The following is a 19,325-nucleotide window of genomic DNA, read 5'->3' as shown; positions in this document are numbered from 1 at the left end:
TTCTTCACTCTATCACCACTTTAAACTATCACCAAACAGCAAAACACGTAACATCATTACTACACGTGTCCTTTTCACTGTGTATATTTAACCCCTGCCAAACAATATTACATCAATAAATACTGTAAATAATACAGTTTCTTCACATGACAACAGCTATCACAATAAGTACACTGAATTTTTCATGAGTTGAAATAAAATATAAAATTGTTTTTCTATGCACACAAAAAGGCTTTTTTTCTCTCAAATTTTGTTCACAGATTTGTTAAAATCTGTTTTAGTGTGCACTTGCACCTTTCCCAAGATAATCCATCTACCTGACAGGTGTGGCAAATCAAGTTATTGATTACACAGCATGATCACTGCCCAGGTGTGCCTTGGTCTGCACACCATAAAAGGCAGCCTAAATGTCTTGGAAAAGGAAATACACTCACTGAAACAGATTTTAAGTAACTTGCCAACAGAGTCTAAACAAGATGAGCCTTCTGTGTGCATAGAAAAAGTCGTAGAGCTTTTATTTTATCTCATGGAAAGCATTGTAATGATGGGACAAGTCAGCCAGTGCAATATTGTGTCTCATTAATGTGTTTTTGGTCGATGACACAGAGAAATAAGCCCATCAAATTTTGTCTGCATGAGCAATACTTGTGAATGGGATAGAATCATTGTCGGTTTTGGTCTTTTAATGGGATTTTGGGACTATAAGACAAATATTGAACATTGCCAGCCGTATCCTTTGAAAGCAAGGCCTTTAGGTAAACAATGAAAACATATATTGTACAGCAGGAGTTTTCAAAACTTGTGAGTTTATTTTATCTGTGAGTTCCACACTGCTTGCTTGATTAGTCAATTGGTCTTCCATCTTGTCAAGATTTGCTATGGTCTGCTAGAAGTTTAAATTAACTGGAACAACTTTGTTGAATGGATGGTTCCACTGACACCTCCATCAAACTAAGTCACACGCACCACTGCAGCCGAATTACATGTCTGTGTAAAACTCTGTTGTACTGGAAATCCGGACTGTCAGCTCTTTTGGTGGAGTCAAAGTCCTCAGTGAATACAGGTTAAAGCTATCAGAGCTGGAAGGTAGCTTCCAATGTTAAACTAAACTATTTTATTGAAGAAATAGTCGCCTTTAAATGAGCTCCATGTTATATTCAGAGAATTAAAATAGCAGCAAACAGCTATTTTCTCTGGAAAGATATAGTGGAGAAATGATGTCCTGAGCAGAGAATGAAGTCACTCCATAAAAAAAATTGGATGTAAGAATGATGATGTCACCATTGGTTTGTGAACTCCTGTTTTAAAGCTTCAAGTTTGGCATTTCAGTTGTTGCCATTCTGATTTTTATGGAGCCAAAGGTGACCATATGTAGGCAAGATGCTGGCGCTGACTCATAAACTGTAACGATGCCTCACAGATCGCCCGTCACTCAAGTGGCCCCGTCCTTAAATATGTGAAACTTTAAGCATTAATAACATGTAAACGTGTGAGTCAGATAAAAAGTCACAACTTTTTCGTATCAGTCACCTCCATGTTGTGAGCCATGTGCAGAGGATCATAGATATGCTCTGAATATTGTATGTAACAAAGCACGTGCAAAGAGTAGAAACTGACTGTGCAACAGGAGATTGCATTTGCAATTTGCTTGGCTATCGCAGTGCAAAGGTGCACTGCAAAAAATGATGTTAGAAATGCCAATGTCTAGAAATAAAACAAAACTGAAAAATAACACTTGAAAGAAGTAGATTTGAGTCTTTTTTTGAAATTGCACCATACTGGCAGACGATTACTTGGGGAGATGTACATTTTCGCAATGTTTTCTTTGTATGTCTACAAAGTGCATTTTTATAAATATAAAAAGGAACAGAGAAAAACACACACATGTCTTTTACTGCTTTATGTGCTGCAATTTTCATCTCTAAAAGACAGAGACATGGCCCCTAGTTGAACTAGCAAGTCTGCTTCATTTTCAGCCCTTTAAAACATTTTGTTTCAATCCTGCAAAGTATACTAAGCCTTGTTTGGTGACACAAAGACTTGAATCATAAGCTGAAAATCCCAAATGACATGAGTGCTGCATTAGAGGGCTTAAAACAATCTTTCTCATTAGCCCAGTCATTTGCGAGGCTATTTGGGTGGGACAACCTTGAACCAATTCAGAAGCTCAAGTTTCACATTTGACTCAGCATTTAATGTAGCAATTAGCCCGGTCAAGAATGCCATCATCAAATCTGTTATGAAACAATTACATAACATCCTCATCTAAATGATTTCTCTCCCACACACACACGCTCTCATTCTTTTTGTCCTTTTATCTTGATTTCCTGTTTTGTCTCTGTGTGTGTCTTTCTCTCTCTTTCTCCTGTATGTGTGTTTCTCTCTCTTTTTGTTTGACCTTCAGTTTAGCATTTGGGGAGATGCTACTGCTGGACTCTGCTCAGCAGTAGCAACTTCTACTCTTTGTTTTACTGACAGATAAAAAAAAAAGTAAGACACGCTTCAGGGCAGCAGAGGCTTTATAACAACACTGTGATATTTTAAAACTTGACAAGCCTTCAAAGCTGCAAAGGCACTGTTCAAACCACAGTTTCTGTCTCTCTCTGGCAAACCTTAGTAAGAAAGCAACCTCTTGGTGGTATGAGATTCTTCATTTTAATTGTCGGCAGGTGAAAGGTCCAGTGGCTGTGATGCTCTAAGTGCGACGTTCTGTCCTCTTGATGTGAGCTTGAGCGGACACCCAGCTCTTATCTGCTCCACAACTGTCACTTGTGACTGTCCCTGTGCTCTGAACCTCTTGACATTCATAACGTATGTTTGAGAATGTATGGGTAAGGTTTTAAGGGAAGGCCCTTCGTGCTCTGTAAAATGTATAATCTGTGCAATCACTCTCAATGGAGCAGCAGTTTTATCATGCTATGTTTTCTGCACCATCTATTTGGAATAGTGAGGAGAAAGCAAGTTTTTATTTAAGTCCTGGTTTTCAGTTCAGTCTCTGTTTGATCCATAGTTTGACTGTTTCTTTTTGCCTACCTCAAAAAGAGTGGTCTGTTTGTGTTCATGTTGCCTGCGGTTTCCTGCATTTGGGGCCACCTGCTCCACACCACATGACAGAAAGAGCAAAAGTGGTTTGGCCCAAGTTTGCTCTAAACTCACATGCTGGACACAAACAGTAACAGTATCAAACCCATAGAAAACAAATGAGCAAAGATTTTTTTCTTTAGAAACTTTTAATTCATGGCCCCAAAAATTTAATAAACTGACATGAATGCTGTACCATTACATTTTTGGCATGTTTAGGTTGGGGGATAATCCACAAAAAGGTGTCTCTCAAAGGATTAATTAGCATACACCTCATCACAGTTTATCCAATAAACATGAGTGTGCAATTAATTGAGCATACAGCTCTTTTTTCAGAATATGTCCTAAAGGAACAATAGCTGTAATGCACACCCTCCAGGAGCAAGCAAGTAATAACACCACAAAAGAAGATCCCAGCTGTCACATACAGAAATAACATGTTATTCCATTTTTTATTTGTCTTGAAACCATCGAGAGCTGATTGACATGTTCTCCCACCAGAAATGCTGGAAAGACAGACACAAAAATAAACAGAGACGGAAGACAGATACCACTGGAAGTTAGCATGGGGGTCGGTGGGGATTTATTCATTTTGGAGCCAGCCTCAAGTGGCCAATCGATGAACTACAGTTTGCACTTCCACATTGGCTTCAATTTTCAGTCTCGGAGGTTGCCTCTTGGTGACAATGACGACATTTAAAAATTAGCACTGTGGAACAGGTCAGTAATATAGTGAAAAGAATATTCCTTCAACATGTTGCAATATGTATAATGACCTCACTGATAATACCATCTACAACACAGCCTCTGTTAAAAGTTACATTATAACGACATCCTCCACTGTTGCCTCGTTTGTTGTTGTAGGAAACTTTGGATCTGCCCTCTTGGCCATGGATTGGCTGTGTCCATGCAATCAAAAAGAAGGCATGGAAGTATGATGGCAGCTATGTTCACAACATTTGAAATGGATGTATCTATTTTTGTACGTAAAGGGCGTATAAATGAGCCTTAAGACAGATCCGCAGTCCATCCCCGCCTGGAAAGCCTCCTCACCACAACTTTTTTCTGTCTTTTGTTTCATTTATTTTATCTTTTGCAACACAACACCTCTACAGCATATTTCATTCATCCAGTCCCTAAACCACTGACTACAATTTTTTCATATCTATTTGTGTGACTTATTTGGATTACTTTTAGTTAAAATATCACTTTATATGCTATTTTACCCATGTCTCACACTTTTTGTCTAGCCTAAGAGCCTGGTTGCGAAAACAGAATAGTTCAATGCAATGTATAGTGCAGTCATACAACTTGTTCAAGACTTAGAGCTGAGGGTTATGAGAAGAGTCATTTATTCACTGTGTGTGCAGAGACTTGAGGAGTCTCACAGCCTGAGAAAAGAAGCTGCTCTGTATTCTGGTGGTTCGGCAGTGGATACTCTTATATTGCTTGCCAGGTGGCAGCAGGGTGAACAGGCTGTGGATGAGGTCGGCACTAGCTTTTAGTATCCTAAAATGTGCTCATTAATAAAGGAGAAAAGACACAAACCCATGATTCCCAACAAGGAAACTATATGCCATGCATTTATTTCAGCACTGTGACATATCCCTCAGACAATCAAAGTTCATGTCATAACCATACTTTATTCACTTGGAGGACCTGGCATAGGCCCCTTCTTTACATGGCATAAACACTACATGTTCTACTTGTTACATCATGTTTCCAGTGATTCTATGGGCAGTTTCATGTGCATTTAAATTGTTGTATAACCTGTAACATTATAGAATCCCCACCACGTTTTTCATAACAATGTTTTTTTTTTCTTTTTTTTTTCTTAAACAGTGCTTCTGCATATTAACAAAGGACAAATGTTTGCACCAGATCTCCCATTGTCTTTCAGTATTTCAATTACAGTGATTATGTCACACAGTGGTCCATCCACATCTCATTCCCAAAGTGCAAGTAATGGCACTAGAACAGGAGGGCGGATGTTTCCACCTTGTCAAAGTGCAACTCTGAGCACAACCTGAACAAAATGTACTATATGGCAGTATATGCATGTCTTTTACTGGGTTAACTTTCATTAACATCCTTTTTCACGCTTAGTACTTCAGAAGAACATAGACTGTTGGATGAGACTGGGGAAAACAGAGGATACATCAGAGGATACAGGAATAAATACAGCTTTTTTAAATGCATAATAATAATTTATACTGGCATGAATAGCAGTTCTCATATAATATTATGTACGCGGATAGCTTTCATTCCCGTTTGGTATATGTTCTGATTAATGGCAGCTGCAGGGTTAAATCTCCTCCGAGAAGTCTATCCATTCGTCAAACAGTACCAATAATGAATCTGCATGTGCCTCTGTGTAGTGTGATTAACAATTGTGTTGGTGAATAACACAATCCCATTACAGTACCAACGAACTATTATTAGGACATGATGAGGCCCAAAGGAATGGATGCTTAAAAAAGTAACAGCCTGTCACATTAACGTACCCACACAGAGAGGTGTGTTATGCAGCTGGAGGGCCATGGAGTGTGTGGTATTTGTCATTTAATTGAGTGTGAGCATCCTAGGAGCTTATTTGATTGTGTGCATGATGGCTAGACTCGAAGAATTATCACTGACTGGCTGACAAGTCGTGGGTGGGTGGTTGTCGTCCTCATCCTATTTCTCTCTTACATTTGGAAGCCGTCAAGTTTTTGGGAAGTTGGGACCTGTGACAGCTGCTGTCGCTTGCGTCGTCGATGTCAATCAGCGCTTGTGTTGTCAAGTGTTGTGGGGTTGAGGTGGCGCAGAGGAGGAGAGATCCTGTCGATGGCTTGATCCGCTGTCTCTCAGTGCTTTATCCAGTTCACTCAGTGGCCTCCCTCACGTCATTGTGTCACCACGTATATCTTCCTCCGCTTATCTGTAGACTATGGAGTACACCCTCTCTCCCTCTCCCTCTCCCTCTCCCTCTCTCTCACTCTGCTAAGGTGCAGTGGAGGATCCTGGACTATAGAGGCAGGCGGATATGCGTGGCAGAACTATTCGGACGTGCAGCCAAAACATAGATGGCACTCTCCCTTAAAAAGTCTGCCCAGGTCACTGGCCTGTTGAATAAAGAGATTTTTTTTAGTGTTTTATTAGTCATAAATCACTGTTTGGATTTTATTCTCAATGTATGACTAAAATTAGGGGTATTGCTAAGGTTAAGGGCAAATACAAAACACAAGAAATACAAGACAACCATGGATAGTTTAAAGTTTCTTCTTTTTTTCTGTCAAAAAAGACCAAAACCAACAATGACTAGAGCTCCACTTTTGCTGCCAAACTATTAAAAATCCATTGATGGGTTGTTAGAGTCTGAGATACATCCCTTCAATGAACACTATGAGCTCAGTAGTTTATTTTGAGTTAATCAATCCTATATGCCCACCCCAAGTAGCACCAAGTAGCAACATTATTTTTCCCAGGGGTGGCACGATAGGGCCACTCAAAATCTTGGGGTGGGACACTAAAATCAGAAGCCCTAACTGAATTTCAGGAATTCTTTTATGCTGTTGAAGCATACAGGCTATAGAAAACTGTCAATATGGAGAATTAAGGAATCGCCAACTGATATACTTTGGTTTCTTGATTTACCATTAATATTACTAATTATCTAATGTGCCTTGACTAATACCAGTACAGTTAACATTTTGAGTTTCACAACAATCCTGTTTTAATGTGTCATATCTGCATATATGTATATGTGTTAGGTAATTCATTGTGTTTCAAATAGGCTGGTTGTTCTCCCCATGAAAAAAAGCAAATGTAATGCTTAAATTGGGGGAGTATTTTGATTTAAAGGAACAAAATATTCACAAGTCTTCTACAGGTTTGTGTTTTGTGAAAAAAAACCCAAAAGAAACAATGTCCTCATAGAAACAAAAGGTTGATTTGATGGTACTGAAGTTGGAAAGAATGAGAGGCAGGACACATTGTTGGTTTTGGTCTTTTCATGGAATTTTTGATCAAAAAAATATACACCCAGCTTTGCCCTAACCATACTCAAAAATTTAATTCTGATCCACACCTAACATGATCATGTGCAGGTGTTAGTAACACAGCATTCATCTCTTTACAATACAATACAATAGTAACCATGCAGTAAATCTGACTTGGTATAATCATTATAGTAAGTACAAGGCCTTTGCTCTGCTGTAATTTGCCTCATGCTGCTTTGAAAATTCAACTATAAAAACAGACTTTGTCAGGCCTTAGTCTGCACGTTCTGCTAATTAGTATTCAACTTAATATGACTCTCTTGTGTAGCTCTCTTTTTAATTGTGGTTCCCTGTAGTCTCTGCCTCAAGTGCTGGTGCATTAGCTGAAATTATTGCAAAATGTTGTAATGTGGCATGAAGAAAAGTCTCAAAAGTCATGATATGCCAAACAGGATTTGTCATCATTATCTGCTGACAGTCAGAAAGTGAGTTCCAGGTCATTTGCAGGGGCAGTGAAGCAAGCAGCAGGAAGGTCCTTATGATCCACGCTGCTGTCTTCTTGGTTATTTGATTCAAAATTAATCCCACTTTTGCCACCCATGAAATGCTTACTTTCTTTGCACAGCGGGGACCACTGAGGGGACATGACAGCCATATGCAGGCTGGTCTAGTGGGAAAAGTCTAGCCTTATTCTAATAGGGTTAACAAGTTAATGTAAATTTCAGTGCTAAAGGAAGTCTGCAGGCCTATAAAGCCTGTTAGAGGCAAGAATCTGTGAGAGGAGAACTTCACCACATTTGTATTCAAGGCATGGCTGTCGTATTGTAAAACTATACACACTCACTAAAAACATGAGAGGACAAACCTGCTCTCATCAGTCTTGCTCCTTTCACTGCCAGAGCTGGCTGGACTGCTCTCACATATGGGGCCAACATGACTTATACTGTACCAAAGGATAAAACTTATGAGTTAGATAGCAGGCTACAACAACAGTCAATGACAGGACAAGACATCCTTTTGCTGGAAAAAAAACAGGGAAGAACAAGGGGATTTATGACAAAAAAGAAAAGAAAATGCACCATAAATTATCTAACCATTCAAATGTTTTGAACAAGGCAGCACCCATGGTGATTTTTTGTTAGAAATAAAGTCATCAGATGGCATAAGAATCAACCTAATGTAGTCCAACTTGAGCAGACGGAGAGAAGTCTTTTCTGGACTGTGCTGTTATCAACTGCTCCAACAGGAAACTTTGACTTTGGAAAATTGGAAAGTGAAAGTCACAAGCTCCATGAAAGTCATCTTGCTCCCATAAATCTCAAATTCTCATCTTTGGATGGCATTTTGAGTGCCACGCCAACAAGAGATGGACCAGGAACCAGACAGTGTAGAGACAGAATGGTATGCCTACACAGGACTGATGGTGAGCCGCCACCTCACTGATCTCTTGTAGCCTTTGTGTTGAAAGGCCATAATCCCACAGTCATTCATGAGCAAATGCAAGCATGACTATGATGTGATGGACATGGAAAGCTAGCTTACTAGCCAGTGTTAGCTGGCTTGCTAATAAATAACATGAAATATAGTATTATCTGTATATTTTCCATTTTGTTACGTATCATGTCCTCCCCCAACTAACTGCCAGCCAGGCATTTTTTTTTTTTTTTTTTTTTTGGCCAATAGCCATCTAAGAAGGCAAACATCTCCACAACATATCCATCTTCAACACTCAGCAACTCAAACAAAATTGATCTAGATTAATAAATAGCACTGCAGGTTTGAGACCAAATAAGTACTTTTATTTTAGGGTTAACTTTCAGACCCCATTTGATTTCTTTTTGTCAGGGTGGATTTTCTTTTGGATGTCAAATCATATATAAAAATATGAAATAAGGCAATGTCACTTTACATTTCACTACAAACCAAAATGACTTGTCTTCCACGCCTACATGAGTCAGGAGTTTTTGATCTTCCAGAGTCAGATAGAATCTCTTCTGATGAAGCCTCTGACTGATGGCTCCTTGAAAAAAACAATTTTTCACTCTCACACTGCAGTTTGTGAAGGTCTGTAATCCTGCGATCAAAGGGAGCAGAGTTGTCTGACTCACTTGATTTTTATTTGCTTTTTAATGAGCATAAATGAGGTTGCATTTTAGTGTTATGTGTGGACTCGATGTGCACAGCGCACACTCACACCCATTTGGTCCGCAGTGTCCTCTTACATTGATAAGTGAGCCTTTTAAAGTGAAGCTCCCCTAAAGAGAACAAAAGGCGTTCTTCTGATCCCTATAATTAGAGGCCGGCCTGAATCTTACCCGTGCCTCAGTATAACAAGACCTAATCATATGAAGGGCTCACATTCTGCTCATTAAACTTCATTCAAGGGTGCATGCGTCTTTGATTGCCGTATGTTCGGAAAGAGTTCAAGTTTGCTGTAAAGAGGCTTCTCTTTTTTTTGCAAGGGTTAAATTACAAATGAAATCTAAATCGAGGGGTTGTCTGAGAATATTTGAGGGTTGCAGAGAGCTTGAGGGTGTTGGAGTGAGGAAAAGGAGACAAGCCATGCAGTGCTGAGTCACACTCACCCACAATTCATAGGAGAGCAGAGTCCCATGAGTCTGTGGGGAATGCCGCATGTTGAACAGGCGAAAGGGATGGAAATGGTACAGCATAGGAGATGTGACAGCACAAGAAGGTTATAAGCAGTAATGGGCACATGCGCATGTATATGCACACACAGTACTCACACAACAACGGTGCAAAGTAGGTTTGGACGGTATCGTGGTATTATGGTGTATCAGGGTATGTAAAAATCCTGAGGGTATGATTTTCAATTATGTCAAAAATACAGTTGCTTATCTTTCTATTAAACTCTTGAATAAATAGTGTTTTACAATGAGTTAACAAGGCAGTTAAGCAGGTCATAGATTGCTGAAAGAGAGTTTAATTCAGAAGTTCATATTTCTCTGTGCAACAAGGAAACATGGTGTAAGAACATCACGTTACTTAATATTTTGTGACCTAATAAATAAAACCACCAATACCCCAAACACCTGTGGAGGTGAAGGGGTTGGGTAGCACCGTACTCAAATACCCTTTATGCCCATATATACTGTAGATACCACCCAAGCCCATAGTGGAAAGTACATTTATTCCAGTACAACTCTGAGGTACTTCTACTTTCATTTAATGTTACCTCATACTTGAACACCACCACACTCCAAAGGAAAATATGATATCATCTACTTTGTAATGTAGAGTTAATAATAATCAGTTACAACTCTAAAGGGGGTCATTTGGAATATTGAGTACTTTTAATCTTGATAATTTTCGATACTACATTTTTCTGATTTTTAAAGCACGACCTGTAAGGGAGTACTTCTAAACTGTGGTATTCATACTTTTACAAGGGTGATGGATCTGAATGCTTTTTTACCACTGACACACTCATACAAAAACACACAATGTTAAAGGAACACACAGTGAGTACAAACAAATTTGACCTCATCAGAGTCGGTCAGAGCTAATTTTCCTTTCATTATCACTCTGATGAGGTCTGTGTGTGAGCATAAAACTGAGAAAGGAGCGATATTTTTGAAAAATATCCCAGGTATTTTGCAATACTGAATGTGATTCCTTATTGCATTTTCTGCCATAAAAAATATCAGCCATCAAGTAGACATTACAGAGGATGGACACCATAAACACCAGAACTGTCCAATACAATAATCATCCAGTAAAGGCAGCTTTTTTGAACTTTTGCTGTTTGATTTTTGTTAAGACTTTAACAGATGAGTTTTGATTCAACTCCTTGGTCATTTCTGAGGCTGTACTTTGCACTGGAGTTGCACTGGATTGCATTATACTGTGAAATGTATCTAACATTTTGTCTTACCTTTGATCCAGTACAAAAAGCTTCACAAAGGTAGTATTTGTTACAGGGTTGTTGTATGGGATTGCCCGGTACTGTACATAATGTTCCAGTTATTGTGTCCATACCCTGTAGCCATTTCAGGGAGCTGAACCTTTATTGAACTCAGCCAAGCAAAGTGCAAACAGCTCTGTACAAAGTCTCCTTCAGCAGTCTTCAGAACCAATCCTCAGAATAAATGTTGGCATTGTATGTTTTTGTAAACCTTATATAGATATGTTAGTACTTTTCATTTCAACTACGCTGCCATTAACACGTGGTTACATTAAGGCACAAAAACTAATTGGTTATGATTTGGAAAACATTCTGTTCTGCCAAAAAAGCACCAATTTAAGTGGCACAATTTCCACTGGAAATACCACTGATGCCCTGCCTAAAAACACCCAATTTCTGTTATGCAATCATTCCTAGAAATGTCTTACAAAAAAACACTCAGTTTTGGTGGCACGATGGCTGCTGGAAATGCCACCAATGTCTTGCTAAAAAAAAAAAAACACTCTGTTTCTGTGGTACAATCAATGATGGAAACCCTGGTGATGTCTTGCTAAAAAAAAAAACAAAACACTTGCTCTTTGTGGTATAATCATGCCTGGAATCTCTGCCAGTGTCTTATCAAAGAGGCAAATAGTTGGTTGAACGGTGGTTGAATGTATTTCCAATACATGCCAACATTTTCATGGCAACTGGGCTGACCACGGTTCCACGCAAAAACAATCAGCTTTATCAGTCTAATACGTGACAATTTATTGATAGCAGGAATTCAGTCGTACTCAGCATCAAACTGGCGGTTAACTAAGTGCTTGCTAATGACATGAGTGGCAGCACAGAATACATTATTCAATGAAACATATTAGTGCCTTTAATATGAGAAGAGGCTATGTTTACTTTTTAAATTTTTTAATAATTTTGCTTGTGCAAGTCCCTTTGCAATCTCTATCAGTGTTACACTGGGGTGAGCATTTGTTGCACTCTGCACTTGACAATGTTTTAGTCGAAAACAATGCCTTCTATTCTTCAGTGATCTCATTCAGCTGAGAGCTTGTCTGCAGAGCGACAGAGAAACAACACTGTTGTTGTTGCAGTACAGAGTTGGACTGGGAGGTAAACAAAAAGTCAAGTTTGTGCTGGATGACCTTGTAGGGAATAGTAGTCAATGCAGATACCTTAAGGTCATATCTGTGGTTTTTGATTGGGCACGCTGGCCCAAGGATTTGTTAAATAATAAACGCTGGTAGTGCAAAAACTGAAGGACGTTATAAATTTTCTGTAAGTTTATGTCATAAATAATTTATGCTGCATAAGCAGATATAGTACTAGTATAAGTTCAGGAGCTTTTTGAGTATTTTTGTTTACTTGTTTAATTTATGGATATCATCTTCCCTTCAAAATCTTTGAAACAAAACAGGATGGTATGCAAATGATGTAATCATCAAGCAGTGCTACAAGAATGTCTGTTAACTTTAAATTCCCCCCTCCATCTCTAAAGCTAAAATAAGCTTTTCTGCTTTGCATACAAAGACAACATTTTGTTGACAGCAGCTTCAACAACTGTTGCAGTTGAGCCCTGCAACCTTGTGAGGTTGAATATAACTGATTAATGTAGATGTAGATGTAATTGTAGGGAAATCAGGGAAAGCTACTGAATGGATGCCCCGTTGACAGACAGTGCTCGTTATCCCCTTCATTGGAGGCCAGACTTCTATGGTGAAATACACTTAGTTGATTACTTTCGGGTGTGATTTAAGGCCTATCTACTTACAGGAAATTTGTCAGTGTAGATTAAGAAAACAAATAGCATGCTGATGCATTGAAATTTCATCTTGGCAATATTATAATTTGACTTTAGCCACTTGGGGCCATCAGAAATATGTTGTGAACACAACACTGACACACTGTATCATCACCAAGTTGAGACAGTTAACTTTTTAGAGTTGTGTTTGTGTTGGCCAAATGAATGTAAGCCAAGCATCTGCTGTCTTTTAGCTCTCTTTGGACTAACCCCTAAAGCAAATATCTGGCTCTTTGGCTGCTAAACGCAAAAATCATCTGCTGGTTAATAAATGTGTGAAAGTAGACCAAAACAGTTCAGTTGCAGCCAGACAGCCTGCAAATAAGTGATGAGCCTGAGATGATTCTCTGCATACTCAACACTACAAGGTACTCCTTTCACATGGTCACAGCATTTTCAAATTCTCATTTAATGTTGTTTTTTTCTTTTCTTTCTTTTTTTTTTTAAGAAAAACATCAATTATAGCTTCTGTAAAGTAAAGAAAAGAAATAGAAGGCAGACACTGGATAACAAGTGGTAGCAAATATACAATAACTATGTTATTCATTAATTTGTCTAGTTATTGCTATTACTGTCAGTAGTTTCTTGACAGTAAAATAATTCCTTTAAATGCAGAAATGAATGTAAATGCTCCAATAAATGCTCTCTTGTAAATTGCGATTAGGTGCTACTATATAAACCTAATCTTACTTAATGTGATTTTAAACTTTATGAGATACAGTGGCTAAAAAAATATAAGTAGTTCATGAGTTCTATTAGGTTTGCAGCCCAGGTTTGAATACTGGACTGACACCAAAGTCTGCAGTTATCTGTAAACGCAGAAGACTGTCTCAAGTAATTTCATCGTTTGATATATTGGGCAAATAAAGATGTATGTCATCTGCAAAGCAATCATAACGGACACTGTTACTGTGAATCATGTCAACCAGAGGAAAATTTGTAACGAGAAAAGAACACAGCTTGTCATCCGGCTTCCAGTCTTCTTTCTGACTGTCTCTACTCCCTCAGCAGCCAAACCCATTTTCACTCTGCCAGCTGCATTTTGCATACAGATGAGATCCTGACTCCCCAAACTCCTGCCAGACTTGTACATAGACATGCACCTTTTTATCTCAGTCTTGACATGGAATACTTTGATTTTCACAAAATATTCAAACTAATGTTCTCGATTTGATTTTTCTAAGTACTATTGGGATTCCTTGACCCTCTTTGGGTGTGCTCACCTCACATTGCACGACTGGGAGTCTTTGTTGAGCTTGTTGAACCAGGATTGCTGGGCTTGGCGGCATTCCGCTCTGGTGATCAGACCATCTTCATCCAGGTCCAGACCCAGGAACACTGATCGTGCGGTGTTTCTCTCCTTGGCAGTCAGCAGACGCACCATTGAGTTCTGGAAAAAAATAAAATAAAATCCAGAAAATGTCTGAGATCAGATGGCCCAGATTTACACATAATACAACCCCCCCTCTATGTTTTTGATTGCTGTAATTTAGAGGCTTGAAAAAGGTATTTTATGGCCGATTTCTTTGGCTTAAATCATTCTCAATCACATTAGCACTGTGTGATTTAATCTGCCAGTGCTGCTTTACCCCAGAGTCACACATAGTCCACAAATTTAATCTCCCAAGCCAAAACAAAGCACATTACATTATGTTTAAATTGTTGTGAAGCGACAATAAAAATGAGTAATTCAGGAATGTGGATGCAAGCCAACAGTTTTGGAGTATTTGCTCCTGTGCCCTACTATCAAACTAACCTCAACATAAAGTAGTGCTTGACCTCTGTCACTGCATTCACCACAAGTCTGATTAGAGAGTATTTAGCCTGACTGGAGGAAGGTATTGCCAGATACTTGCACACCGACTCTGTTTAAAGATGATTTGCTGATCTCTGCCACAGTACACAACAGAAGGCAAACACCATTTCTGTTGTTGTAACATGGATTCTGGACTCCAAACGGTTGGAAGGAGTGAATTAATTTGGGTGAAAAAAAAGGACCAGGGAAAAAATGGGACCAAAGGAATAGCCTCTGTGAGTGTGTGTGTGTGTGTGTGTGTGTGTGTGTGTGTGTGTGTGTGTGTGTGTAAGTGTATGTGTGTGTGAAAGAGAGAGAAAGAGAGAGAGAGATACCTAGCATTATCCCTGCTTTAATGATAATGTGTAGCAGGATGCTAATCTCCTTTGTTCCATATACATTGAGTATGGTCACAAATTAAGATCATGATTCTCCCGAAACTCCTTGGTCAGCCTTGTGAACCTCTTCCTGTTGAGCTTGATGTTGCCTAGCAATGTCAATGCAGCAATATCCTTAGGCTCGGGAACTTTATTAAAGTTGTAAGAATAATGTTAAATCAGAATAACCGGTTTCAAACTAGTCATATATATATATATATACACATATGAAGTAGGCCTATTATAAGCCAACTTATCACATTTGGTTTTACCTTTAGGCTACAAAGGTATTATTTCTGTGCTTTTTGTTGATAAATAAGTGTAGGCCTTATTGGGCTATGAATTAAGAAGATGATCATCTGTATACGATAGTATAAGTCATTCATTAGTTGTAATAAGCCGCACTACACACTAGTATTTCAGTATAACTGTAACTTATAACATAATGTAAGAATATATAAAGCCACCAATAACTTGTACCAAAGAGGTTATATTAACAAAATTTCAGCAAACATTACTTTGTGAATGTCATGAGCATAAAATTTAACATTTGCAAATGCAGTTATTTGCACACTGATGTCATTTCAGCTATAAATTAGTTTACTAACAACATTAGCATTGCTAGCTAATGTTTGCAAACTAATTAGGTTAATTTATACACTGCTTAATGTAACATTACCTGCCTTTGTTAGTTACATTTACGTGGAAATATAAGGTTGTGTTTTTTAACAAGGTGCTTTTGGTAGAGGGCATGTGGCTTATTCACATGAATGAACTCATGTTGTTGTACCCTTACGATTATCTTTGGGGATAATACACAATTTCAGACTTCCCTCTCCAATCTCTGAACCGGAGAGGGTACGACATGGATGTTGGGCCTGACCCTGGAGCTCTGCAGCTGGACCCCTCTCAGAATTCTGGGGATATTCAGAGCACACGGGTGCTGTAGCTAATTCAGTGAATACGTTTTTATAATTATGTTTTGAATACGTTCAACTTGTTTCCTCATTCTAATACTTCACCTCTGTGCGAAACTTCCTCAACACTGCCAGAGACTCAAAGTAAAGGAAGTCCGACCATTCAATGTGACCCTTCTTCTCAGGATCCAGTGCTGCAAACTGGGCCAGGACTTCTTCCTCTTGCTCATCAGTCAGGTCCTTATCGAACTGCTGCTTGGATACAAAGTGGCGGTACTGCAGCAGCTCATCTGACACCAGGCATGACTCTACAGCGGCATGGAACAATTCATTACATCAGAGCTAATTAGTCACAGAGCAGTCCTACAGATGTAATTAACTTATTGTGACTCATTCTCTATAAAGGCAAGACCAACCTCCCACTGTTTGCCCTCCATTCAAAGCCGCAGAATAATACCACATATTTGAAAGTAGACAGTGGTGATGGCAAGTAATATAATAACTCTGACTGAGCAGTACTATAAAAATAGTATTTTTTTTTTTTTTTTTTAAATCCAAGGAAAAGGTTTTGCAATACTCAAAATGTTTCTTTCATAAAACTTTTTGAAAGACATAGTACTGTATGTATGTATGTACTGTACTTAAACATTCAGCGTGGTTGTCATTTATGTATGTAAAGCTGTTTGGCAAGAAAAGAGGCAGTACTGGGATCTGTCTTTTAATTATGGCATTTGGTGACAATGAGTAACATGAATCCTTTTTTTGTATTATTATTGATATTATTATCTTTTGTTTTGTGTTCAAATTGTCTTTCATTTTTAATGAGGAAAGAACAATTCAGATTAATCCTATTGAAAAATGAAAACAAGACCACAACCGTATTTGTTACAGACCTAGTATTACCAGGGGACCTCCAGTAATTTGAAAAAATTACAGGGTTTCTCTGTTGTATTTGTTTCATGCAAATCTGCCATGTCTGCAATTTGTTAAGTAAAATGCATACATTACATTGCATCATTAATACAAGTACCATGTGAATCAGAATCTTAGTGGGTCATATTTAGATTTCTTTTTTGTTTTCTCCTGGCCTCTTTTCTGCGTCTTTCCCAGTCGAGAATTATGGAGGCTGCGGTGGCAATCATAAATGAAAGTTTTGACAGCATTTTGGTTGCACGGGGCTTATCTCGCTACACAGCATGGAGACCCATTTGCAGAAAGAGTCAGCTAAAATCCATCAGGAGAGTGGAATCTCAAAAGATTATGAGATTGATGACATGTGACAATGTGTGGCAGAAATGGCTCTGTTTTGTTTTGTTTTTTTTCAAGAGAGAAACCGGTAGTCATGCTGTGCAGTATTTCTATGTTGTGGAGTTCCAAATGACTACGAGCATCATATCACATAATGTTCAGTAAAATACAGACTTCCCTTATCCTGCGCAAATTTGCTGCAGGAAACACAGACGTAGGGGGTATTTTCTAAATCATAAAGTCCTCTAATTATACTAACTCCATGCAAATGGGGTTTAACAGTCCACAGGCTTCATTGCCAACCCTAGCAGTATCGTAAAAATTTCACAAACTGCCAAATGTTTAACCAAATGGACAGTGTAAACACCTTTGACCTTGATTCCGTTACTTACCTGGGATGATCTTACACTGCTTGAAGGTCTCCATGAGGCTGTACATCTCTTCCTCTGTTAGGAGCAGATTAAGATTATCCTGCAGAGAAGGGTGAGACGAGGGCAAAAAATTACACTTAATAAAAAAAAAGAATACTCACATAATTTCTTTCATAGTCAAGTGGTACATTACTTGACATTTAATAGGCGAGCGTGCTCTAATTACACCAACTTAGTCCCCGATGGGTTTTCTGCAATTAGCCACAAGCATACAAAGTATTGAATTGTGAACCCATTTCAGCAACTTTTTTGTTTCCCAGGTGACTAATGATGATGCGATTTTTTTTATCTCTCATTGTTTTCATAATTCTATCATTGGGGGAAAAAAGCCACAAAGAAAAGAGGGATTTCCAGCTCGTTTCAATTAAGACATTTACTGTAAGTGCAGACAGAATGCCATATGAGACTTGATAGTTCATAAACTTTCATATAATAAAAATAACTTTTAATAACAAAGAATATGTCATGAACTTTGCAAGTACATAGGAATCTTTTTTTCTCTTTTAAGAATTCAATTCAGAACTAGAGTACATTCATTTCAATTTAGTGGCAAAAGGAAGAGTTTAATTTAATGTGCGTATCCACTTGGTTATTATTCACACAGCGTAGACTTCAGCTACTTATATTAAAATACCATTTTGCTAAAGACATGACAAATTGGGCATTTAATCCAAGTTATATAAAATTACCATGATGAAAGATGTGTATGATATATAAATTTCTTCCCAGATCAGCAAATCCACCGGCAAGTAAAATCACATGAGACGCTGATTTGAATATTCATATGTGTATATTAATTGTACATTATTTATCAAATAAGTGGCATGATGAAGCTTTAATGGTCCCTTCGCGATTACTGAGGTAAATCAATTCCAGTTTGTTTATGTCGGCCTTAATCATTGTTACAGTCTGTTAGGGCTTCATAAAATCCACATAATGGAATATGAATGAAAATATGCAACCACCCACCCTTAAAAGTCAAATAAAAAATAGAAAAAAAACACCCTCCAGCTTAGCAAATAACTGCATTTTTTTTTTTAAAAAAGGGATATGTAATAACATAAAAATTAATAATAAGACTGAATAAAAAGCAGATATGTCCGCCAACAATTATGACAAATGGGAAATACTAAATTTCACTGAAATAAATACAAAAATATGACAAGAAGTTCAGACATGACTTGCCATCGCCCACACACTGCCCCTAACTGAACTCCTGAACCCCATCTATCTTCAGCCTTTTCTATGCAAAAAAAGTTTGATTCACCCACAAACACCCACAAACATGGTCTCATTATAAGGGGCCACTGGGCCCGGAACAAGTGTGCCAACAAGCTGTGTAATGTACCCCTGCATTTCTTCAACCTGTCATCAAGATCACAGTAACTGCCAACACCTTGCTGTCCCACTGTGTTCAGCATTTACAGATCTAGACTGAGTGCATCTAATTATGCATTTATTGATTTACACCGAATGCTATCCAGTCATTTCTGCTGTTATCTGGGTATTGCAAGTGGGTGGTTCTGTTTAATATATATAATATTTTAATGGTTGTAGCAATCTCACTTATATAAAGAAACTCGCTTATATGATTCCCCTGTCCTTCCGCTATTCATTTATTAATTTCTGGACTTAATTATTTATAATAATACCCACACATGTCCACCCTTAATGGCAAAACAAGGCACCTTTATTTGTAAAAGGTGCAGTAAAAAAAAAAAAAATTACAATAAGAGAGTGAAGGAGTAAAAGGTGAAATTAATTACTGAATAATTA

The 19,325-nt window shown here is 38.2% G+C and overlaps 1 protein-coding gene across 2 annotated transcripts in view; it reads right to left on the bottom strand.

The window, feature by feature from the left end:
* Positions 1-4,630: 4,630 nt before the first annotated feature.
* phf24 (PHD finger protein 24) overlaps positions 4,631-19,325 on the bottom strand; it is a 35,098-nt gene continuing 20,403 nt past the window's right edge. Inside the window, exons 4-9 of one of the 2 annotated variants that reach the window (XM_088071101.1) lie at positions 17,511-17,589; positions 15,976-16,178; positions 14,005-14,171; positions 9,647-9,679; positions 7,927-8,004; positions 4,631-6,185 (exon numbers count right to left, since the gene is read on the bottom strand). In XM_088071101.1, the coding sequence (XP_087927227.1) occupies positions 6,089-6,185; positions 7,927-8,004; positions 9,647-9,679; positions 14,005-14,171; positions 15,976-16,178; positions 17,511-17,589 (657 nt within the window). In that variant the 3' untranslated portion in view covers positions 4,631-6,088. The remainder of the gene's footprint in view (positions 6,186-7,926; positions 8,005-9,646; positions 9,680-14,004; positions 14,172-15,975; positions 16,179-17,510; positions 17,590-19,325) is intronic. The other variant, XM_042509480.2, reaches the window with a different exon arrangement.

Source organism: Plectropomus leopardus, chromosome 20 (genome assembly GCF_026936395.1).
Source record: "Plectropomus leopardus strain MGB_pleo_1.0 chromosome 20, ASM2693639v1, whole genome shotgun sequence".
Taxonomy (NCBI): Eukaryota; Metazoa; Chordata; class Actinopteri; order Perciformes; family Serranidae; genus Plectropomus; species Plectropomus leopardus.
Note: the sequence above shows the minus strand (reverse complement) of the source record. Positions and strands in the feature narration are given on the sequence as shown.